This window comes from Mustelus asterias, chromosome 26 (genome assembly GCF_964213995.1).
Source record: "Mustelus asterias chromosome 26, sMusAst1.hap1.1, whole genome shotgun sequence".
NCBI lineage: Eukaryota > Metazoa > Chordata > Chondrichthyes > Carcharhiniformes > Triakidae > Mustelus > Mustelus asterias.
In genome coordinates this window covers 44,991,513-45,012,080 of record NC_135826.1, presented here as the reverse complement: position 1 = coordinate 45,012,080, position 20,568 = coordinate 44,991,513, and the positions used below count along the sequence as shown (strand labels likewise).

The window sequence follows — 20,568 nt, the reverse complement described above, 5'->3', positions numbered from 1 at the left end:
CAGAATCCAATGGTACCAAGGGATTAAGGTGTCCTGGTACATGAATCACTTGAAATTAGTATGCAGGTACAGCAAGTGATGAGTAAAGCAAATGGAATGTTGGTATTTATTGCACAAGGAATGGAATATAAAAAATGGGGGAAGTTTTACTGCAGCTTAGAGGGCTTTGGTGAGACCGTATCTGGAGTAGTGAGAGTAGTTTTGGACTCCTTATTTTAAAAAATGATACAATTGCTTTGGATGCTGTTCAGAGAAAGTTCACTCGACTTATTCCTGGGTTGAAGAGCTTATCTTATGAAGAAAGATTGAACTTGTTAGGCCTATACCCATTGGAGTTTAGAAGAATGAGGGGTGATTTTACTGAAATATATAAAATCCTGAGGGGCCTTGATAGGGTGGGTACCTGGAGGATGTTTCCTGTTGTGGGGGAGATTAAAACTAGCAGGCACAATTTAAAAATAGATGTCTCCCTTTTTTAAGAATGGAATAAGGAGAATTTATTGCTCCCAAATACAGGATATAGATAGTTTGGAGACTTGGGCACAGAAATAACAGATGGAGTTTAATCCGGACAAATGCAAGATGATGCATTTTGGAGGATCAAATTTAGGTGTGAATTATATTGTAAATGGCAGAACCCTTAGGAACATTAACATACAGAGGGATCTGGGCGTGCAGGTCCACAGTTCCCTAAAAGTGGCAACACAGATGGCCAAAGTAATTAAGAGGGAATATGGGTATGCTTGCCTTCATCGGCCGGGGCATTGAGTACAAAAGTTGGCAAATCATGTTGCAGCAATATAAAACCTTGGTGAGGCTGTATTTGGAGTATTGCGTGCAGTTCTGGTCACCACACTACCAGAAGGACATGGAGTGTAAAGAAGGTTCAGCGGATGTTGCCTGGTCTCGAGGGTGTTGGCTAAGAGGAGAGATTGAATAAACTAGGATTGTTTTCACTGGAAAGATGGAGGCTGGAGGGGAGACCTGATAGAGGTCTACAAAATTATTAGAGGCATAGACAGGGTGGATAATTGGAGGCTTTTTCCCCAGGGTGGAAATGTCATTACAAGGGGGCCACAGGTTCAAAGTGAGAGGAGGAAAGTTAGAGGGAGATGTGCGGGGGAAGGTTTTCACGCAGAGAGTGGTGGGTGCCTGGAACGCGCTGCCAGGGGAGGTGGTGGAAGCGGACACATTAGCAACATCTAAGAGGCATCTGGATGGGTACATGGATAGGGAGAGAGAGTCTGAGTAAGGGCAGAAGATTTTTTTTAGTTTAGGGCACCATGATCGGCACGGGCTTGGAGGGCCGAAGGGCCTGTTCCTGTGCTGGACTTTTCTTTGTTTTTTGTTCAAAAGGTTGTTGGCGTTTGCACTTCTCTCCTTTCTACCCCAACCCCATCCTTCCAGAAAGTAATAGAAGCTGAGTCTTTGAATCCAATCAATGCTGAAATGGACAGGTTTTTGAACAACAAGGGAGTCGAGGGCTAAGGGGAGTGGGGGGTGGGGGGGCAGACAGGAAAGTGGAGCTGAGATCACAAAACCAGATCAGCCATGATCTTATTGACTAGTGGAGCAGACTCGAAGAGTCAAATGGCCTAGTCCTGTTTCTGAGTCTATGTTCCTCTGGGCTGTCCAGATTGCTTTTCAATTTTATACATCCTGTTCTTGTACTAATACTGGAAGAAGGAAAAGATCAAACTTAAGCAGTTAGGTTTTCTAACTGAGAACCCAGGACTAATTATCGTCGGTGAGGAGGTCCCTGTGAGTCATCAGATTTTCACATTCATTGATTTTCAAACATAACTGTTTCTGCAATCAGAGCGCTGCTTCCTTTTGGATAGCTGATACTGTTGTATTAGCTGGTTTTCCAATTTCCACAGAGGGTCCCAGATAGAGTTTCATTATCTTCAGGACCTATCTAAAAGTGAGGTGAGCAGGATATTGTCCCTGAGAGTGTAACTACATGCAGTCGCCTTCTCCAATCATTATGAATATTTGCATGGTGTTCCCCATGATTCTGCTTGCATTTGTAGGGGATCGTGGAGAATTAAATCAGTTTTTTTTTGGGAAAGTCTTAATACTTGCAGGATTTTCTTCTCCAAGCAAGCCAATGTCAAATGCGCTTTGCCCCTATTGGCAGCAGCAGACTTGGTGTTACTGCTCGGGGTACTGTCTCCAGGCACACCTTAAGTTTTGAAGGACAGGACCTATAATTGGGTATGTTTCACTGTACAATTGGGCACAGTGTGAATATTTCACGAACCTGACAGTTGATCTTAGTGGCATCCTGGTGACAAATGCTGCCGGAATTATAAAGTCACTGTCTCAAAGACTCCTGGTTGCTAAGCACGAGTTAAACATATTTTAATGAAAGTTTTTGCTTGTCTGTTGTACTGAAGAACGCAATCTATTGAGTAATGTTCATTTGCGTAGGAAAGGCTCTCTGATACTCGGGAGGCTATGCAAACAGTATTTGGAATACATCACTGATTCATCCGGCAGTCATTGTACTGACAGCTTGACTGAACACTTTTAAGCAGGGTGTCTCGGTCACTTGCTTGAAGTGCACTTCACATACAAAAGAGATTCCCAATTGTAGTCAAGTTGTCTTACTGTGTGGTCTATCATGGTGTAATACAGAATATAGCAATGGCTGGTATGTGTCTCCTTGACCTTTGTCAATCCAATTTGGGGAGAGGACGATTAAGGGTTAGAATGCTGTGTAATGTTGCTTTGTTATTTTATCAAATATATTAATCTGCTGCCTCTTCAGTTAGAAAATCTCAGCTGGGAATTTGGAAGATTAAGGGGTGATTTGATTGACGTTTTCAAGAAGGTGGACAGGTAGAGAGAAATGGTTCCTTCTGACTGGGACTGAAGGGCTTAATCTAAAAATTAGAGCTGGACCATTCAGGAGTGAAATTAGGAAACACTTCCAAGTACAGAAGGGTGGAATAGTCTTCTGCAAATGGCAGTTGATGCTAGATCAATTGTTACCTCTAAACCTGTGACTGATTTTTGTTCATCAAAGGTATTAAAAGAGATGGGGCAAAGATGAATGATGGGCCAGAATTTTGCTGGCACGCCTGCCCCGGAATTGGGGCGGGCGAGGCTCGCAGAACAGAATTCTCCGTTGGCCTCGGGCGGGATTTTACGAGCTTTGAGCGAGGTCATAAAATCCTGGCCCTGGAGTTGGGTCACAGATCCAACCATGATGTCTTTGACTGGTGGAATAGGCTTAGAGGCTGCCCCCTGTTATGTGTTCCTCGAGCAATTAACCCAGCCAAATCCCCAGGGGGCCAGACTTCCAATCACCTACCTGGGCCCAGTAGCTTTAAGAATATTTAAACAGAATTTGGGGGTAGACGGAAAGTACTTTGGTTTTGCCTCCTTTATTGGGTCCCTTTTGTGTCTGGAGTGAGAGACCTGGTGAGCTGTTTTGGGGCAGCACCTCAGACATTTAAAGTCTGAACCTTTGTGTTGCCAATGATGTGGCTAAATTTAATAACTCAGCAAGGATGGAAGAATAGGTACAAGTGAAACCTTGCTGTTGTGAGCAGGAAGGGGAGAAATATTCTGTGCAACAAACTTAACATCTGGGAATGCAGCAGTTATGGTGGTGTAGTGGTCATGATACTGGTCTCGTCATCCAGAGAGCACGTTCAAATCCTACCATGGCAAAATGTGAGTTTATCATCTTTTAATTCTGGAAATCAAAACCTAGTTTGGCAGAAATGAAGATGAATCTGTTCGACTGTTGTTGAAGCTTGACTGCTTAACCTCCTGTCCTTGACAGACTGGGCCTGTATGTGACTCCAATCCCATGCCTAAATAGTTGCCCTTTAAAGCAGTCTTACAAGTCACTTGGTTATACTAAGATTGTCAGAGAGTGTTGAAGTGGAATGTACAGTTTCAGAAATAATGCATGTGTGCGACTGTAATGGACTATTGACTGCATATAACTATTCTGCAGCATTGGCATGCGTGTAGCAATAACACTGCTGTTAAATTAATCATCTGTTGCTATTTCTCTTGGGCACCTTTTTCTGTTGGGTGTTCGCTGTTACTGCACATATCCCACTTTAGAATCCTGTCTGCCATGATTTCCAGAGCTTGGAGTTGTGCCAATTCCCTGCTCCCTTTAAAACATCCACTTTTCTGTTTTTCTAAATTGTCATACAGGCAGTTATATGTGAAGATTATCACTTCACATGATGATGCAAGAAATAGTAGCAGGAGTCAGTTATTCGGCCCCCTCGAACCTGCTCAACTGTTCAGTACAATCATGGCTGGTCTGTTCCCTCAACTCCACTTTCCTGTCTACTCCCCATGACTCGATTCTCTGAGACACCAAATATCTGTCCATCTCGGCCTTGAATACAGTCAGTCGTTTCTAGTTGCTGGGCGACACGATGGCACAGCGGTTAGCACTGCTGCCTCACAGCGGCAGGGACCCAGGTTCGATTCTGGCCTTGGATGACTTGGTGTGGAGTTTGCACTGGGTAAGATGCCCCTGTGGAGAGTTGGTGCAGACTCAATGGGCTGAATGCTTCCTTCTGCACTGCATGGGTTCTGTGATTCAATGGACGTAGAGATGTTGCAGCTGTTCAACCCTGAGATGCAATTGTGTGGTGCATGGAGCCTTGGTTTAATGTCCCATTCATGTAACTGCTCCACTGACAGTGTGGCACTGCTCTGGAGTGTCAGCTTAAGTTAAAAGCTCAAGTCATTAGGTAGGGCATGAGTTCTCGACCTTCTGCCTTGAGTTTCAGGAAAGTTGCCTACTGAGCATGATACCTGCAAGAAGAGTTAGCCCTCACTTCATCCACAGTCTCTCTCCTCCTGTTTGGTAACCTCCTGAAGCCTGCTGTCTAACCACATCCCAATGAAGAAGAACTTGCCCAAACCCTGTCCACCATCTACAAAGCACAAGTCAGGAGTGTAATGGAGTACTCTGGACCTGCTTGGGTAAGTGCAGCTCCAACAACACTCTAGAAGCTCAACACCATCCAGGACATATCCACCACCATAAACATTTGCTCCCTCCACCACTGACGCACAGTGGCAGCAGTATGTGCCATCTACAAGATGCACTGCAGCAAGACTCCTTCCACAGTGCCTTCTAAACCTGAGATCTCTTAGCACCTAGTAGGACAAGGGAGCAGATGCATGGGAACGCCACCATGCAAGTTCCCCTCCAAGCCTCACACCATCCTGACGTGGAACTTATGATCGTTCCTTTACTGTCGATGGGTCAAAATCTTGTAGCTCCCTTCCTAACAGCACTGTAGGCGTGCCTACACCATATGGACTGCAGTGGTACAAGTAGGCAGCTCAACACCACCTTCTCTAGGGCAATAGGAGATGGGTCAATAAATGCTGGCTTAGCCAATGGCGCCCACATCCTGTAAACAAATCCAAAAAGCTGATTTGGTGGGGGGGGGGAGGTTTAGAAATGATCACATTATAATTCATTGTTTTATTATATCTGTTAATGCAGCGTTAGGTTCTGATATTTGTCCATTATAATACTGCTTGAACTCTGTCTGAAGTCTGATCCTGGCCTTTAACCTTTTTAACAGGAGTGCCATGTAAACACAGTTTGAAGTTTAGTGTTACTGCAATCGCCTCCATTTGCAAACACTCTGTGCTAGTACTAGGACAGAATAATGATCTTAGAATCTTAGAACCCCTACAGCACAGAAAGAGGCCATTCGGCCCATCGAGTCTGCACCGACCACAATCCCACCCAGGCCCTACCCCCACATATTTACCCACTAATCCCTCTAACCTACGCATCCCAGGACACTAAGGGGCAATTTTTTTTTAGCTTGGCCAATCAACCTAACCCGCACATCTTTGGACTGTGGGAGGAAACCGGAGCACCCGGAGGAAACCCACGCAGACACGAGGAGAATGTGCAAACTCCACACAGACAGTGACCCAAGCCGGGAATCGAACCCAGGTCCCTGGAGCTGTGAAGCAGCAGTGCTAACCACTGTGCTACCGTGCCTCTTCTGTAGTGTGAGCTGGGAATACCTTTCCGTGAAACGACAGAGCGCTGAGAGCAGCCAATGATTTAACTAAATATTTACTTCTGCAGCATTATCGTGTTTTGCTTTTGGCGACGCTTGGTACTTTCAGTTCTAAGATGCATTAAAACTCCTTTGGAGCTCAGTATATCAGCAATAAACCATTTAAATGGAAGATCAACAGGCTCAAAGTACACTTTTAGATTTTTGTTTGCTAAGATTGAGTAAGAAGTTTCTTGAGTTTATAAACAGCATCCTCTCCAAGCCTTTTATAGCTTGTGAATTATTTTTAATATGCAGTCACTGTATGGTAGGCAATGCCCGCAGTCAGTTTGCACACAGGTACAAAATGAGACGCGTGACTGGTTTGTTTGTTACTGAAGGTGGAATTCTGACCCGGGCACAGTGTGTTCCCTATTCCTCTTTGAGTAATGCTTTGAATAAGATCTTAGTTTACTTATTTATTGTCACAAGTAGGCTTACCTTAACACTGCAATGAAGTTGCTGTGAAAATCCCCTCGCCGCCACGCTCTGGTGCCTGTTTGGGCACACAGGGAGAATTTAGCATGGCCAATGCACCCTAACCAGCACGTATTTTGGACTGTGGAAGGAAACCGGAGCACCTGGAGGAAACCCACACAGACACGGGGAGAATGTGCAGATTCCGCACAGATGGTGACCCAGGCTGGGAATCGTACCTGGGTCCCTGGTGCTGTGAGGCAGCAGTGCTTGCCACCGTGTCACCCTAATTTATCTCCATCTGAGCAGGTGCTCTTGGGGGTCCTGTCTAACCCAAAATAGCAGCATCTTTGAAAATGCAGCGCTCCCTCTATATTACGTTGCGATGTCAACCCAGCTTACGTACTTAAGTGGGGCTTAAATCCATAACCTCGTGTGACTACCTAGCCTAAGCTGAATAGTGTTGTCCTCGCAAAAACTACAGCAGTAATTCTTTGTTCGATATTGTCTACAGAGTTATAAAGCAGGTTTTTTTGATAATGCTGTTGGGGTTCACTATCTCTCTCATCGTGGAGGCAAATTCCATTTTGACCACTGCTTTCTGACCCAGGCATTTTGCTTGGTTCATGCTGACTGAAAGGTGGTTGCACATTCCTGGCCAAGAAATAGTGATGAAGTCCAGGCTTGGAAACCGTTAGTGGTATCAAAGGGGATCCCACTGGCAGTGCAATGTGAGGTGAACTGGGCAGGACAGAATGATGTGGAGATGCCGGCGTTGGACTGGGGTGAACACAGTAAGAAGTTTCACAACACCAGGTTAAAGTCCGACAGGTTTATTTGGTAGCAAATACCATAAACTTTCGGAGCACTGCTCCTTCGTCAGATGGAGTGGAATCTGACGAAGGAGCAGTGCTCCGAAAGCTTATGGTATTTGATACCAAATAAACCTGTTGGACTTTAACCTGGTGTTGTGAGACTTCTTACCGAGGACAGAATGGTCAGACAAGTGAGATCTCTTGGCATTATTGTAAATAATATCCCACCCTCTGCAATCAAATGCCCTATTCACTCTAACCATGCACCATCAATTCTTATTAAACTTTTAATCCTGGCTGCTTCGTTCTTTGGTATTTAACTGCAATCTGTTGGGAATTTATTACTGATTATTTGTTGGTAGGTGAACCAAGCACTAGACGCACGCTTAAACTTGCTTCTGTGAGGATGTTCCCGCCCATCTCTCTCCTGCCCGTAACTCTGTGTGGTATGTGGAGCATTCAAGGAATTGAGTTGAATGACTAAGCAAGATGCGTGTGTTTACTGAGCCTGTGGCCACTTGCTTGGAACATCCAGCTATGTACAGATGTGTGTTAATAGAACATCATTATTTTTATTGCTGATGTGAAGTATTAAGTCTTTTCTATCTTTGAGCCATACACTGGCTTGATGACTGGCTAGATGTGCCATATGGAAGGGCTGGGAAAGAGGTGGCACAGATTACAGTTCGACAGGTCAGGAAGGTGCCAGGTTTTATCCCTGTTCTCCGCCAGGCTGGCAGGACAGGCACTGTACTTTGCCACCTCTGCCCCTGGAAATGGGGAGTTAAAGCTCCAGGGTTCCTGTTGCTGCTCATGATCCCTCATTCCTGGTGGATAAAGTGCTCCCTGTCCCACTTGATAGAATCCCTACAGTACAGAAGAAGGCCATTTGGCCCATTGAGCCTGCGCCAACAGCAATCCCACCCTATCCTTGTAACCCCACACACTTACCCTGCTAATCCCCTGACATTAAGGGGCAATTTAGCATGGCCAATCCACTTAACCCACACATCTTTGGACTGTGGGAAGAAACTGGAGCATCCGGAGGAAACCCACACAGACACTAGGAGAATGTGCAAACTCCACACAGACAGTGACCCGAGCCAGGAATTGAACCTGGGTCCCTGGCGCTGTGAGGCACAGTAAGAAGTCTCACAACACCAGGTTAAAGTCCAACAGATTTATTTGGTAGCACAAGCTTTCGAAGCACTGCCCCTTCATCAGGTGAGTGGGAATTGTGTTCACACCTGATGAAGGGGCAGTGCTCCGAAAGCTTGTGCTACCAAATAAACCTGTTGGACTTCAGCTTGGTTTTATGAGACTTCTTACTGTGCTTACCCCAGTCCAACGCCGGCATCGCCACATCATGGCTGTGAAGCAGCAGTGCTTGCCACCGTGCTGCTCACATTTTCCAATCACCTGCTGATGCTCACTCTCCAGGAGGGGTGGCGAGGAGAAAACTCTTCAGATGTGCTGTTTTGTGATGGGTGCTCTATGATCTATGCTCAGTAATACTGTTTTACCTTTAATATACATTGCCCGTAAGTACCATTTGAAATAGTTGTTATCAGTGCACAAGCTGATTAAGATGGGATCAATTCTATTGACATTTGTGTGTTTCTTTGCAGACTGTGCAGTGAATGTACACAAGAATTGCAGGGCACTTCTAGCTGAATGCACCACTCCCAAGGGCAAGGTTAGTGTGTTTGTGTAGGTGGTGTTTACCGTGCTGTTACTGCTGGCTCGTTAGATGTATTAGTTAATAGTGACCTGTCCCAGTTTGGTGTTGAACTGGCTCCAAAGTGACACACCTGGTGGTAAGAGCTGAGATCCAGCTCCGTTCTCTGTGGCACGCTGACTGGGCAGGTTTGGAGTCTTGCAGAGTACTCGAGCAGCCAGCCTGGCTCATTGCTGGAACATGTCTGAGGGCTGGGTTGATGCTTCTCATTTCAAGCCAACACTCGAATGTTGTAGGATGCTCCAAATCAGTCAAGTAGCACAAAGCTTACCAGTGTTTTGTGCAGGTAAGCTGCATTGCCTTGCTGCGTTATGTCACCTGGCAGCTTAAATCCTTGTTAAAATTCACGGTGTGTAACTGATTATTTTCCTGGATTTGGAAATGATGGAGCTCTTCCGTGTGTCTCTTCCTCCAATCATCCAAAGGCGTCTCAAACCCAGGCTTGGCACTACCTCTTGAAGATCAAGATTTCCACCTTTTGTTTTTTTCTCAACCTTGTTTGTGTCCATGCACTGTGAACTTTAACCTTTCTCGAACTTGAAGTTGGGAAATACACCAGGGAATTCTCATTGAAGCTAATGCCCTTTAATATTCTGGTTATGCTCAATGCAAGATGGTCTTAATTCATTCCTTTAAGTTGTTCCCACCTCAACGACAGACCCGTCCCCACCAGTACTGTACCCCAGTGTTATACAGCGACAGACCCATCCCCACCAGTTCTAAGAATGAAGGTAGAATGGTGGGTTCAAAACTACCAAATATGTTTTTTCTGAAAGATTCTTGCATCTTCTTCACTAACCCGGTATCATAGTTGAGAATTAAACTAACCGTTAATACAGGGTCTCCAGGTTTCATTTGTGCAGCTTGCCAGCACCATTCCCTGTGACCACCTACAACAAAAATACAGAATAGGGCTTTATGCAGTAACATCTTCAAACCTGCCATAAGTCAGTCGTTTGCTGTATTGGTTTGCTGTTGGATCTTTGTAAACAATGCTGTACCCCAGTGTTACACAGTCTTACTGTGTTCACCCCAGTCCAACGCCGGCATCTCCACATCATGACTACCCCAGTGTTATACAGTGCTAGCAACAATTTTATGTTATCTGCCAAAACAAATCTTGTGTCCCCTTTTTGCCCTCCTGATTTCTCTCTTAACTCTGCTCCTACACCCCCTATACTCTTCAAGGGATTCACTTGATCCCAGCTGCCTATGCATGTCATGTGCCTCTTTCTTCTTGACCAGGGCCTCAATATCCCGAGTCATCCAGGGTTCCCTACTTCTGCCAGCCTTGCCCTTCACTCTAAGAGGAATGTGCTTACCCTGAACCCTAGTTAACACACTTTTGAAAGCATGCCACTTGCCAGACATCCCTTTGCCTTCCCACAGACTCCCCCAATTAACTTTTGCAAGTTCCTGCCTGATACCATCAAAATTGGCCTTGCCCCAATTTAGAATTTTAACTTTTGGGCCAGACCTATCATTCTCCATTGCTATCTTAAAACCAATGGAATTATGGTCACAGATCCAAAGTGATCCCTCACTAACACTTCTGTCACCTGCCCTTCCTTATTTCCCAAGAGGAGGTCAAGTTTTGCCCCCTCTCCAGTCGGGCCCTCCACATACTGAATGAGAAATTCCTCCTGAATACACTCAACAAATTTCCGTCCATCCAACCCTCTAATACTATGGGCGGCACGGTAGCACAGTGGTTAGCACTGCTGCTTCACAGCTCCAGGGTCCTGGGTTCGATTCCCGGCTTGGGTCACTGTCTGTGTGGAGTTTGCACATTCTCCTCGTGTCTGCGTGGGTTTCCTCCGGGTGCTCCGGTTTCCTCCCACAGTCCAAAGATGTGCGGGTTAGGTTGATTGGCCAGGTTAAAAATTGCCCCTTAGAGTCCTGAGATGCGTAGGTTAGTGGGATTAGCGGGTAAATATGTGGGGGTAAGGCCTGGGTGGGATTGTGGTCGGTGCAGACTCGATGGGCCGAATGGCCTCCTTCTGCACTGTAGGGTTTCTATGATTTCTATGATATGGCTGTCCCAGTCAATGTTGGCAAAGCTAAAATCTCCGACTATTACCACCCTATTTTTCTTGGAGCTATCTGTAATCTCCTTACATATTTGCACCTCAATTTCCCGCCGACTATTTGGGGGTCTATAGTACAACCCTATCAAAGTGATTTCCCCCTTCTCATTTCTTAGTTCTCCCCTTATAGACTCAGTGGCCGAGCCCTCGGATATCTCCCCCCTCAATACGGCCATGATGCTTCCCCTGATCAAAAGTGCAACTCCCCCTCCTCTCTTGCCTCAGTTAGGAGGAGTAAAGGGAAGAAGGGTAAAGTACAAGGGAGGACTCCAGTGGTGGTCTCTCAAAATAGGAAGGGCTTGGTGACAGGTGTGAGAGGGGAGGGGAGTGAACAGTTAGAAGAGGGGTCACCTGTGGTTGTCCCACTCCAAAACAGGTATATTGTTTTAGATAGTGTGGAGGAGTGTGCCTCTCCAGGGGTAAGACACAGTGACCAGGTCACTGGCACACAGTCAGGCTCTGTGGCCCGGAAAGGGAAGAGAGGGGTTAGGAGAGCGATAGTGGTGGGGGATGCATCAGTTAGAGGCGCAGACAGGCGATTCTGTGGGGGCGAACGGGGCTCCAGGATGGTAGTCTGCCTACCTGGTGCTGGGGTCACGGATGTCTCCGAGCGGATAGGAGGCATATTAAAAGGGGAAGATAAAGAAACGGATGTCATTATACACATTGGTGGAAATGACGTAGATAGGAAGAGTAGGGGGGTCCTAAGAGAGCAATTCAGGGAGTTGAGAAATAGGTTAAAAAGTAGGGTCACTGGGGTGGCCATCTCTGGGCTGCTCCCAATGCCTCGTGCCAGTGAGGCTAAGAATAGGGAGTTGGTACAAATGAATGCCTGGCTAAAGGACTGGTCCAGGAGGGAGGGCTTTATTTTCATAGACCAATGGGAGGTTTTCAGGAGAGGATGGCACCTGTACAAGAGGGAGGGGTCACAACTAAGTTGGAAGGGCACAAATATCCTGGCTGGGAGCTTTGCTAGTGCAGTTCGGGGGGGTTTAAACTAGTATGGCAGGGGGGTGGGGATCAAACTATTAGGTCTGTAAGTGTTGGGGCTGGGACAAGGCTGGCAAAGAAGAAGAGCACTCTGGGGGAGGACGACCTCACTGAGCCTGGGGGTCTGGAGTGCTTATACTTCAATGCAAGGAGCGTAGCAGGTAAGGCAGACGAACTTGGGGCCTTAATGCGCACGAGGACTTTGGATGTGGTTGCGGTGACAGAGACTTGGTTGAAAGAGGGACAGGACTGGCAGCTGAATATTCCAGGGTACAAGTGTTTTAGGCGAGACAGAGGAGGGGCCAAAAGAGGTGGGGGAGTAGCGGTATTAGTTGGAGAGCATATTACAGCGGTGCAGAGGGAGGACAATTCAGAGGAGTCGTGTAACGAGTCACTCTGGGTGGAGCTTAGAAACAGGAAAGGCGCAGTCACTATGTTGGGGGTGTACTACAGGCCCCCCAACAGCCCAAGGGAAGTGGAAGCATGGATATGTCAGGAGATACTGGATAGGTGCAGGAAATATAGGGTTGTTGTAGTGGGAGACTTCAATTTCCCTGGTATAGACTGGAAATCGCTGAGGGCAGGGACTTTGGATGGGGAGAAATTTGTAAAATGTGTACAGGAGGGTTCGTTGGAACAATATGTGGACAGCCCGACTAGAGAGGGGGCTATACTGGACCTGGTACTGGGGAATGAGCCCGGTCAGGTCTTCAAAGTTTTGGTTGGGGAACATGTGGCAAATAGTGACCACAATTCTGTTAGCTTTAGGATAGTGATGGAAAAGGATGAGTGGTGTCCCAAGGGTAAGGTGTTGGATTGGGGGAAGGCTAACTTTATTGGGATCAGGCAGAAATTGGCAGCTCTTGATTGGGAGAGGCTGTTTGAGGGTAAATCCACATCTGGTATGTGGCAGTCTTTTAAGGAACGGTTGTTAGGGCTACAGGACAAGCATGTGCCTGTAAAAAAGAAGGATAGGAAGGGTAGGATTAGAGAACCGTGGATAACCAGGGAAATTGAGGGACTGGTCAAAAAGAAAAGAGAGGCATATGTTAGGTCCAAGCAGCTAAAAACGGAGGGAGCTCTGGAGGAGTACAATGAAAGTAGGAAAGTACTCAAACGGGGAATTAGAAGAGCAAAAAGGGGTCACGAAATGTTCTTGGCAGACAGGATTAAGGAGAATCCCAAGGCATTTTATTCATACGTTAGGAACAAAAGGGTTGTTAGGGAAAAAATCAGACCTCTCAGGGACAAAAGTGGGGACTTATGCTTGGAGCCCAAAGAAGTAGGGGAGATCCTAAATGAATACTTTGCGTCGGTATTCACAAAGGAGAGGGATGTGTTGACTGGGAGTGTCTCTGAGGGGAGTTTTGAACCGTTGGAGAAAATCTCCATTACAAAGGAGGAAGTGTTAGGTTTGTTAGAGAATATAAAGACTGACAAATCCCCAGGGCCTGATGGAATCTATCCAAGGCTGCTCAGGGAGACGAGAGGTGAAATCGTTGGGCCTCTGACGCAAATCTTTGTCTCGTCACTGGACACAGGTGAGGTCCCAGAGGATTGGAGGATAGCCAATGTGGTCCCGTTATTTAAGAAGGGTAGGAAGGATAACCCGGGTAATTATAGGCCGGTGAGCTTGACGTCCGTGGTGGGGAAGTTGTTGGAGAAGATTCTTAGAGATAGGATGTATGCGCATTTAGAAAGGAATAAACTCATTAACGATAGTCAGCATGGTTTTGTGAGAGGGAGGTCATGCCTCACTAACCTGTGTTTTTTGAAGAAGTGACCAAAATGGTTGACGAAGGAAGGGCCGTGGATGTTGTCTATATGGACTTTAGTAAAGCGTTTGACAAAGTCCCTCATGGTAGGCTAGTGAAAAAGGTTGGATCCCATGGGATAAAGGGGGAGGTGGCTAGATGGGTGGAGAACTGGCTTGATCATAGAAGGCAGAGGGTGGTAGTGGAAGGGTCTTTTTCCGGCTGGAGGCCTGTGACTAGTGGTGTACGGCAGGGCTCTGTATTGGGACCTCTGCTGTTTGTGATTTATATAAATGATCTGGAAGAAGGAGTAACTGGGGTGATCAGTAAGTTTGCGGACGACACAAAACTGGCAGGACTTGCAGATAGTGAGGAACATTGTCAGAGGCTACAGAAGGATATAGATAGGCTGGAAATTTGGGCAAGGAAATGGCAGATGGAGTTCAATCCTGATAAATGCGAAGTGATGCATTTTGGTGGGAATAATGTAGGGAGGAGCTACACGATAAATGGAAGAACCATAAAGGGTATAGAGACGCAGAGGGACCTGGGTGTGCAAGTCCACAGATCTTTGAAGGTGACGTCACAGGTGGAGAAGGTGGTGAAGAAGGCATATGGTATGCTTGCCTTTATAGGACGGGGCATAGAGTATAAGAGTTGGGGTCTGATGTTGCAGATGTATAGAACGTTGGTTCGGCCGCATTTGGAATACTGCGTCCAGTTCTGGTCGCCACACTACCAGATGGACGTGGAGGCTTTGGAGAGCGTACAGAGGAGGTTTACCAGGATGTTGCCTGGTATGGAGGGGCTTGGTTATGAGGAGAGATTGGGGAAACTGGGGTTGTTCTCCTTGGAAAGACGGAGGATGAGGGGAGACTTAATAGAGGTGTATAAAATTATGAAAGGCATAGATAGGCTGAACGGTGGGAAGCTTTTCCCCGGGTCGGTGGTGACGTTCACGAGGGGTCATAGGTTCAAGGTGAAGGGGGGGAGGTTTAACACAGATATCAGAAGGACATATTTTACACAGAGGGTCGTGGGGGCCTGGAATGTGTTGCCGGGCAAGGTGGTGGAGGCGGACACACTGGGAACGTTTAAGACTTATCTAGACAGCTATATGAACGGAGTGGGAATGGAGGGATACAAAAGAGTGGTCTAGTTTGGACCAGGGAGCGGCGCGGGCTAATTGTTCCTTGTTTCTCGTTTCAAGGCTTCATTCTATGATCTGCCAGTACAGAGCGAGACTGCGGATAGTTGGGAACCTGTCTCGGGGGCAGGGAATTCATATGGTGTTCGTGGAAGTGGAAATGACTAGGGTTGGGAAGCATTTTCCGATCAGGGCCGGTGTGATCTCCTGGACTCGTTTCGATCGCCTCAGGGGGTCGGAGAGGAATTTCCCAGATTTTTTTTTTTCCCCATATTGGCCCTGGGGTTTTTCACTCTGGGTTTTCGCCTCTCCCTGGAGATCACATGGTCTGGAATGGGGGGGTGGGGGTAAGTTAATAGGTTGTGATGAACAAAGCATCGTAGCGGTGAGGGACAGCTCGGTGGATAGGATATTGGTATGTAGATAGGCTGGAAAATTGGGCGGGGATCCTGGATTCAGGATTCAATCCTGGACCGGGGAGCGGCGCGGGCTTGGAGGGCCGAAGGGCCTGTTCCTGTGCTGTATTGTTCTTTGTTCTTTGTTCCTGTTCTATCTTTCCTATAGCATCTGTACCCTGGAACATTGAGCTGCCAGTCCTGTCCCTCCCTTAGCCATATTTCAATAATTGCTATAATATCCCGGTCCCACGTACCTATCCGTGCCCTGAGTTCACCTGCCTTGCCCGTCAGGCCTCTTGCATTGAAATAAATGCAGTTTAATCTGGACTTCCCTTGCTCTCTGTCCTGCTTTTGCCTGATCTGTCTGGTACTAGGATTACTGACACTGCTTTTACTACTTAATGTGCTCTCCTTAACTTCCGTGCTGTCCTCAAACTTCTCTTCTGCCTCCCTACTGCTTTGGATCCCACCCCTCTGCCAAACTAGTTTAAAACCCTCCCGAGTGGCTCTAACAAATCTCCCCGCCAGAATGTTAGTCCCCCTCCAGTTCAGATGTAACCCATCCCTCTTGAACAGGTCAACCTTTCCCCAGAAAAGATCCCAAGGATCTAAAAATCTAAATCCCTGCCCCCTGCACCAGCTCTCAAACCAGGCATCCATCTGCCTAATCCTCCTATTCCTACTCTCACTCGCACGTGGTACCGGTAGTAGTCCTGAAATTACTACTTTCGAGGTCCCGCACTTTAGCCTTCTGCCTAACTCTCTTCATACTTCAGGACCTCATTCCTTTTTCTACCAATGTCGTTGGTACCCATATGTACAATGCCCTCTGGCTGCTCACCCTCCCCCTTAAGAATGTCCTGCAAGCGCTCAGACGTCCTTGACCCTGGCACCAGGGAGGCAACACACTATCCTGGAGTTTCCATTGTGGCCACAGAAACTCCTGTCTGTGCCTCTAACTAGCGAGTCCCCTACTACTACTGCTCGCTTGCTCTTTGCCCGACCCTGTCCCACAGCAGAACCAGCTGTGGTGTCACAGGCCTGGCTGCTGCTGGTATCTCCCCCTGACAGGCTATCCCCCTCAACAGTATCCAAAATGGTACACCTGTTTGAAAGGGGAATAGACACAGGAGACTCCTGCACCACCTGCCTGCCTCTCCTGGCAGTCACCCATCTACCTGTCTGAACCTGTGGTGTGACAACCTCCCTGTAACTAGTGTCTATCACACACTCTGCCCCCTGTATGCTCCGCTGTGTGTCCACCTGCTGCTCCAACCAAACAATGTGGTCTGTGAGGAGTTGCAACTGGACACACTTCTTGCAGACAAAGTTGTCAGGGAGACTAGCTTGCTCCCTAATTGCCCACATCTGGCAGGATGAGCATGCCGCTGCCATACTGCTCTTATACAGGTAAAAGAATAAAAGAATCTCAACTCACCTGTCCCTTGCTTGTGGTCCTCCTGCCAACTTTTCTTTTGGTTAGAGGAGGAGGTAGGGAGGGAAACACCGATGTAATGTTTGGGGTTCAACTGTCCCTTCACAGCAGCTCCTCCACAAACCACCACCTGGTCGCAGTGACTGCACTTATGCAAATGTGACCTGCAACCGCCAATCACCTTCACCGCTCTGCTGCCCTCACCTGGACATTTGCCTTCACTCAAAGTAGGAAGGTGACTCCCGGAAACCCACCTTCTGGTCGCAGTGACTGCACTTATGCAAATATAGCCTGCAACTCACTGCGTGAAGAAGTTTTTCCTCGTGTTGCCGTTGCCTCTTTAGTCAATAATCTTAAATCTGTGCCCTCTAGTTCTTGATCCTTCCACCAATGGCAACAGTTTCTCTCTACCTAGAATCGTATGATTTTGAATCATTAGGTGGCACAGTGGTAGCACGACTGCTTCGTAACGCCAGGGACATGGGTTCGATTCAGGCCTCGAGTGACTGTCCTGTGGTGGAGTTTGCACATTCTCCCTGTGTCTGTGTGGGTTTCCTCCAGGTGCTCTGGTTTCCTTCCACAGTCCAAAGATGTGTAGGTTAGGTGGATTGGCCGTGCTAAATGAGCGGTGTTACGGGGATAGGACAGGGTATGGGCCTGGGTGGGTGCACCTTTGGAGAGTTGGCGCAGACCCAATGGGCCAAATGTCCCCTCTGCACTGTAAGGATTTAATTCTGTAAAGAATACCTCTGTCGTATGCTCGGCCTTCTCCAAGGAGAACAGCCCAAACATCTTTAAGTAATTGAAGTTTCTCATCCGTAGAACCATTCTTGTGAATCTTTTCTGATGCCTTCACATCCTTCCTGAAGTGTGACACCAGGAACTGGGTGCAGTGCTCCAATTCAGACTGAACCAATGTTTTATAAAGTTTAACATGACTTCTTTGCACCTGTACTGGATACCGTAAGAAGTCTCTCAACACCAAGTTACTGTGCCCACCCCAGTCCAACGCCGGCATCTCCACCTCATGCATACTCTATACCCGCACTGCTGGATGCTGTATGTTTTCTTAACTGGTCTCTCAATCTGTCCTGCCACCTTCAATGATTTATGTACACTTGCCCCCTGCTACTGCACCCCCCTTAAAATTGTAACTTTTATTTTATATTGTCATTCTTTGTACCAAAACGAACCACTTCACACTTCCCTGCATTGTTTCGCCAGCCGCTTGTCCACCTATTCCACCGACTTGTCTATGTCTTTTTGAAGTTCTACATTATCCTCTCAGTTCACAATATTTCCGAGTTTTGTATCATCTGCAGATTTTAAAAATTGTACCCTGTACGCCAAGATCTAGGTCATCAGGAAGAGCAGGGTTGTCCCGGTTTGACGATGGAACTGAAGTGATTTTCACATAGCTCCAGCTGTATTTGTCTCATTGTCAGGGCTGGCACCAGCGGCAGCATTGTCATGTAAATATAGCATGAGTTCAGTGTGCCAGTGGATCTCTGTAACCATGGCGCTGCCAGAGCTCTGGCTCTTTCCCAAATGTCCAGTCCAATGAGGAGTGCCAAAGTGTTAACGACACATTCACTCCAAGGAAAGCACAGATCAGCTTAATGCCTCTCTAATTCAGATTAACCAACCCCCGGTTTAGACTCTAAAATGCTGCTGGACAGGCCTGCAGCTACAGAAGTGACTTGGAACACAGTCCCTTTATTTACGTGCACTTAAAACCCTCTGATTACAGTCATTATCTGATTTTCCTCCCCTCCCACCCCTTTCAACTTCAATCACACTGTGCTTAAATACACAGACAAACCTACGCACCCACAGACACACAGCTGGTGCTTTAGATTAAGTCCTGTTTAGTGTTCTGAAACTTGAATGCTTGACATGGTGCTGAGAGATTGGAAGTGGTTTTCACAGACTGGGTAGAGGTCACTCCCAGTTCCGAGCCTATTCAGGAGGGTTCACTTGTCAGTCTGGCCTCAAGCACTCCCAGGTCAGAACCTTCGATGGGTTCAATGTGAAGTAAAGCTCCCACCTTATCCCTAACTTCCAGTGAAGCAGTCCCTACTCTAGCAGGCATGATGATGTTCCTGAAACCAAAAGAGAAAATGCTGGAAAATCTCAGCAGGTCTGACGGCATCTGAGAGGAGAGGAAAGAGCTGACGTTTCGAGTCCAGATGACCCTTTGTCAAAGCTGCTTTGTTAGCTTTGACAAAGGGTCATCTGGACTCGAAACGTCAGCTCTTTTCTCTCCTCTCAGATGCTGTCAGACCTGCTGAGATTTTCCAGCATTTTCTCTTTTTGGTTTCAGATTCCAGCATCTGCAGTAATTTGCTTTTATCCAGTGATGATGTTCCTCTCTTGTACTAACATTTCTTTTGAGCCTGCCAACTGGCTGCAAAATTCTAGAGAGACTCGAGGTGTGGACTTAATCCAGTTATAGAATCTCTATAGTGCAGGAGAGGCCATTTGGCCCATCACGTCTGCACCGACTTGCTGTCAGAGTGTCTTACCGAGGCCCTTGCCCCCCCCCACCTTACACAATTACCATGGCTAATCCATCTAACCTGCACATCTTGGGACAAACTTGCACAGCTTTGTACTGAGGGGAAACCGTAGCACCCGGAGGGAACCCACCAGGCACTGGGAGAATGTGCAGATTCTGAGGTTGGACAAATATGGTTTGAGACTGAACTCAGTTAGTTCTGTTCAGAACCCTGTAGAACTTGCAGGGAGGCAAGAGTTTCATCTCCTCAGTCTTGCAGGAAATTACTTGAGACAGCGATAAGTCTTTGGAACAGGTTATTAAGGAAAGTGGTATGTGCGGGGGGGAAGCTGTTTAGATGTCTTCAAGGCCAAATTGGACAAATATCTCGAAGAGAAATGCATTTTCATTTCCGACTACTGGAAGAGTGGGGAGGTTTCATCTGTCCTCCTTTCTTTCAAAAGTACTTTCTGTCCTGAAGATGGGACAGAGTCCGTGGGGGTGAGATAGGGGAAAAGCCCTTAGTACTTCTGTCCAATTAGTCAATTTGCATACATCAAACTAGTCATTGAAAGTCTGGACTGTTCCTCTGTGCTGTGCGTCACAATCATCATTGTTTCTTATCTGATCTCTAGCCCGCCGTGGGTGTCGCTGGCTCGGCCAGCATTTATTGTCCACCCCTAATAGCCCTCAAAGGTGATGGTGAGCTGCCTCCTTGAACCGCTGCAGTCCAAGTAGCGTGCAGCGGCCCATGCCCCAACCCCACCCCCACCCCACCACCACTCCTGCTCCCCACAACTTATTAGCTGTGCCTGATATTAGCTGCCTGAAGTACAGACCAGGGTTGGAACTGGAAGCATTTACAACTGGGTGCAGCAGTATTTGCTGCTTTTCCCTCTGGGCACTGTTCTGTGAGCACACAGCTGCAGACACTGTGAACTGCAGTCTTTCGGGGTAAGTAAATACTTGGGTGGACCTCCCAGTTTTGAAGTGATCACTCAAATCTACTTCTCCGTGTTCCAATAAAGTTCAGATCTGTAGAGATCGCAGAAGTGGAGAATATTTCACTGTTCACAGGTCTTGCTGCCACCCTGGTGCATTCTCCTCGGCTTATCACTGAGCCATAGCACTTTACTCCACTGGGGTGGGAGGAGGGAGTCCATTCAGCCCATCATGCCTAAGCCAGCTCTTTTTGCTTTTAGAGCAATCTCAAACA

At 47.2% G+C, this 20,568-nt stretch overlaps 1 protein-coding gene across 1 annotated transcript in view; it reads left to right on the top strand.

The window, feature by feature from the left end:
• The window catches only part of LOC144479714 (rho guanine nucleotide exchange factor 18-like), a 230,273-nt gene that overhangs the window by 180,497 nt on the left and 29,208 nt on the right, over positions 1-20,568 (top strand). The window contains exon 12 of the mRNA XM_078198744.1: positions 8,935-9,002. Coding sequence (XP_078054870.1) covers positions 8,935-9,002 — 68 coding nt within the window. The remainder of the gene's footprint in view (positions 1-8,934; positions 9,003-20,568) is intronic.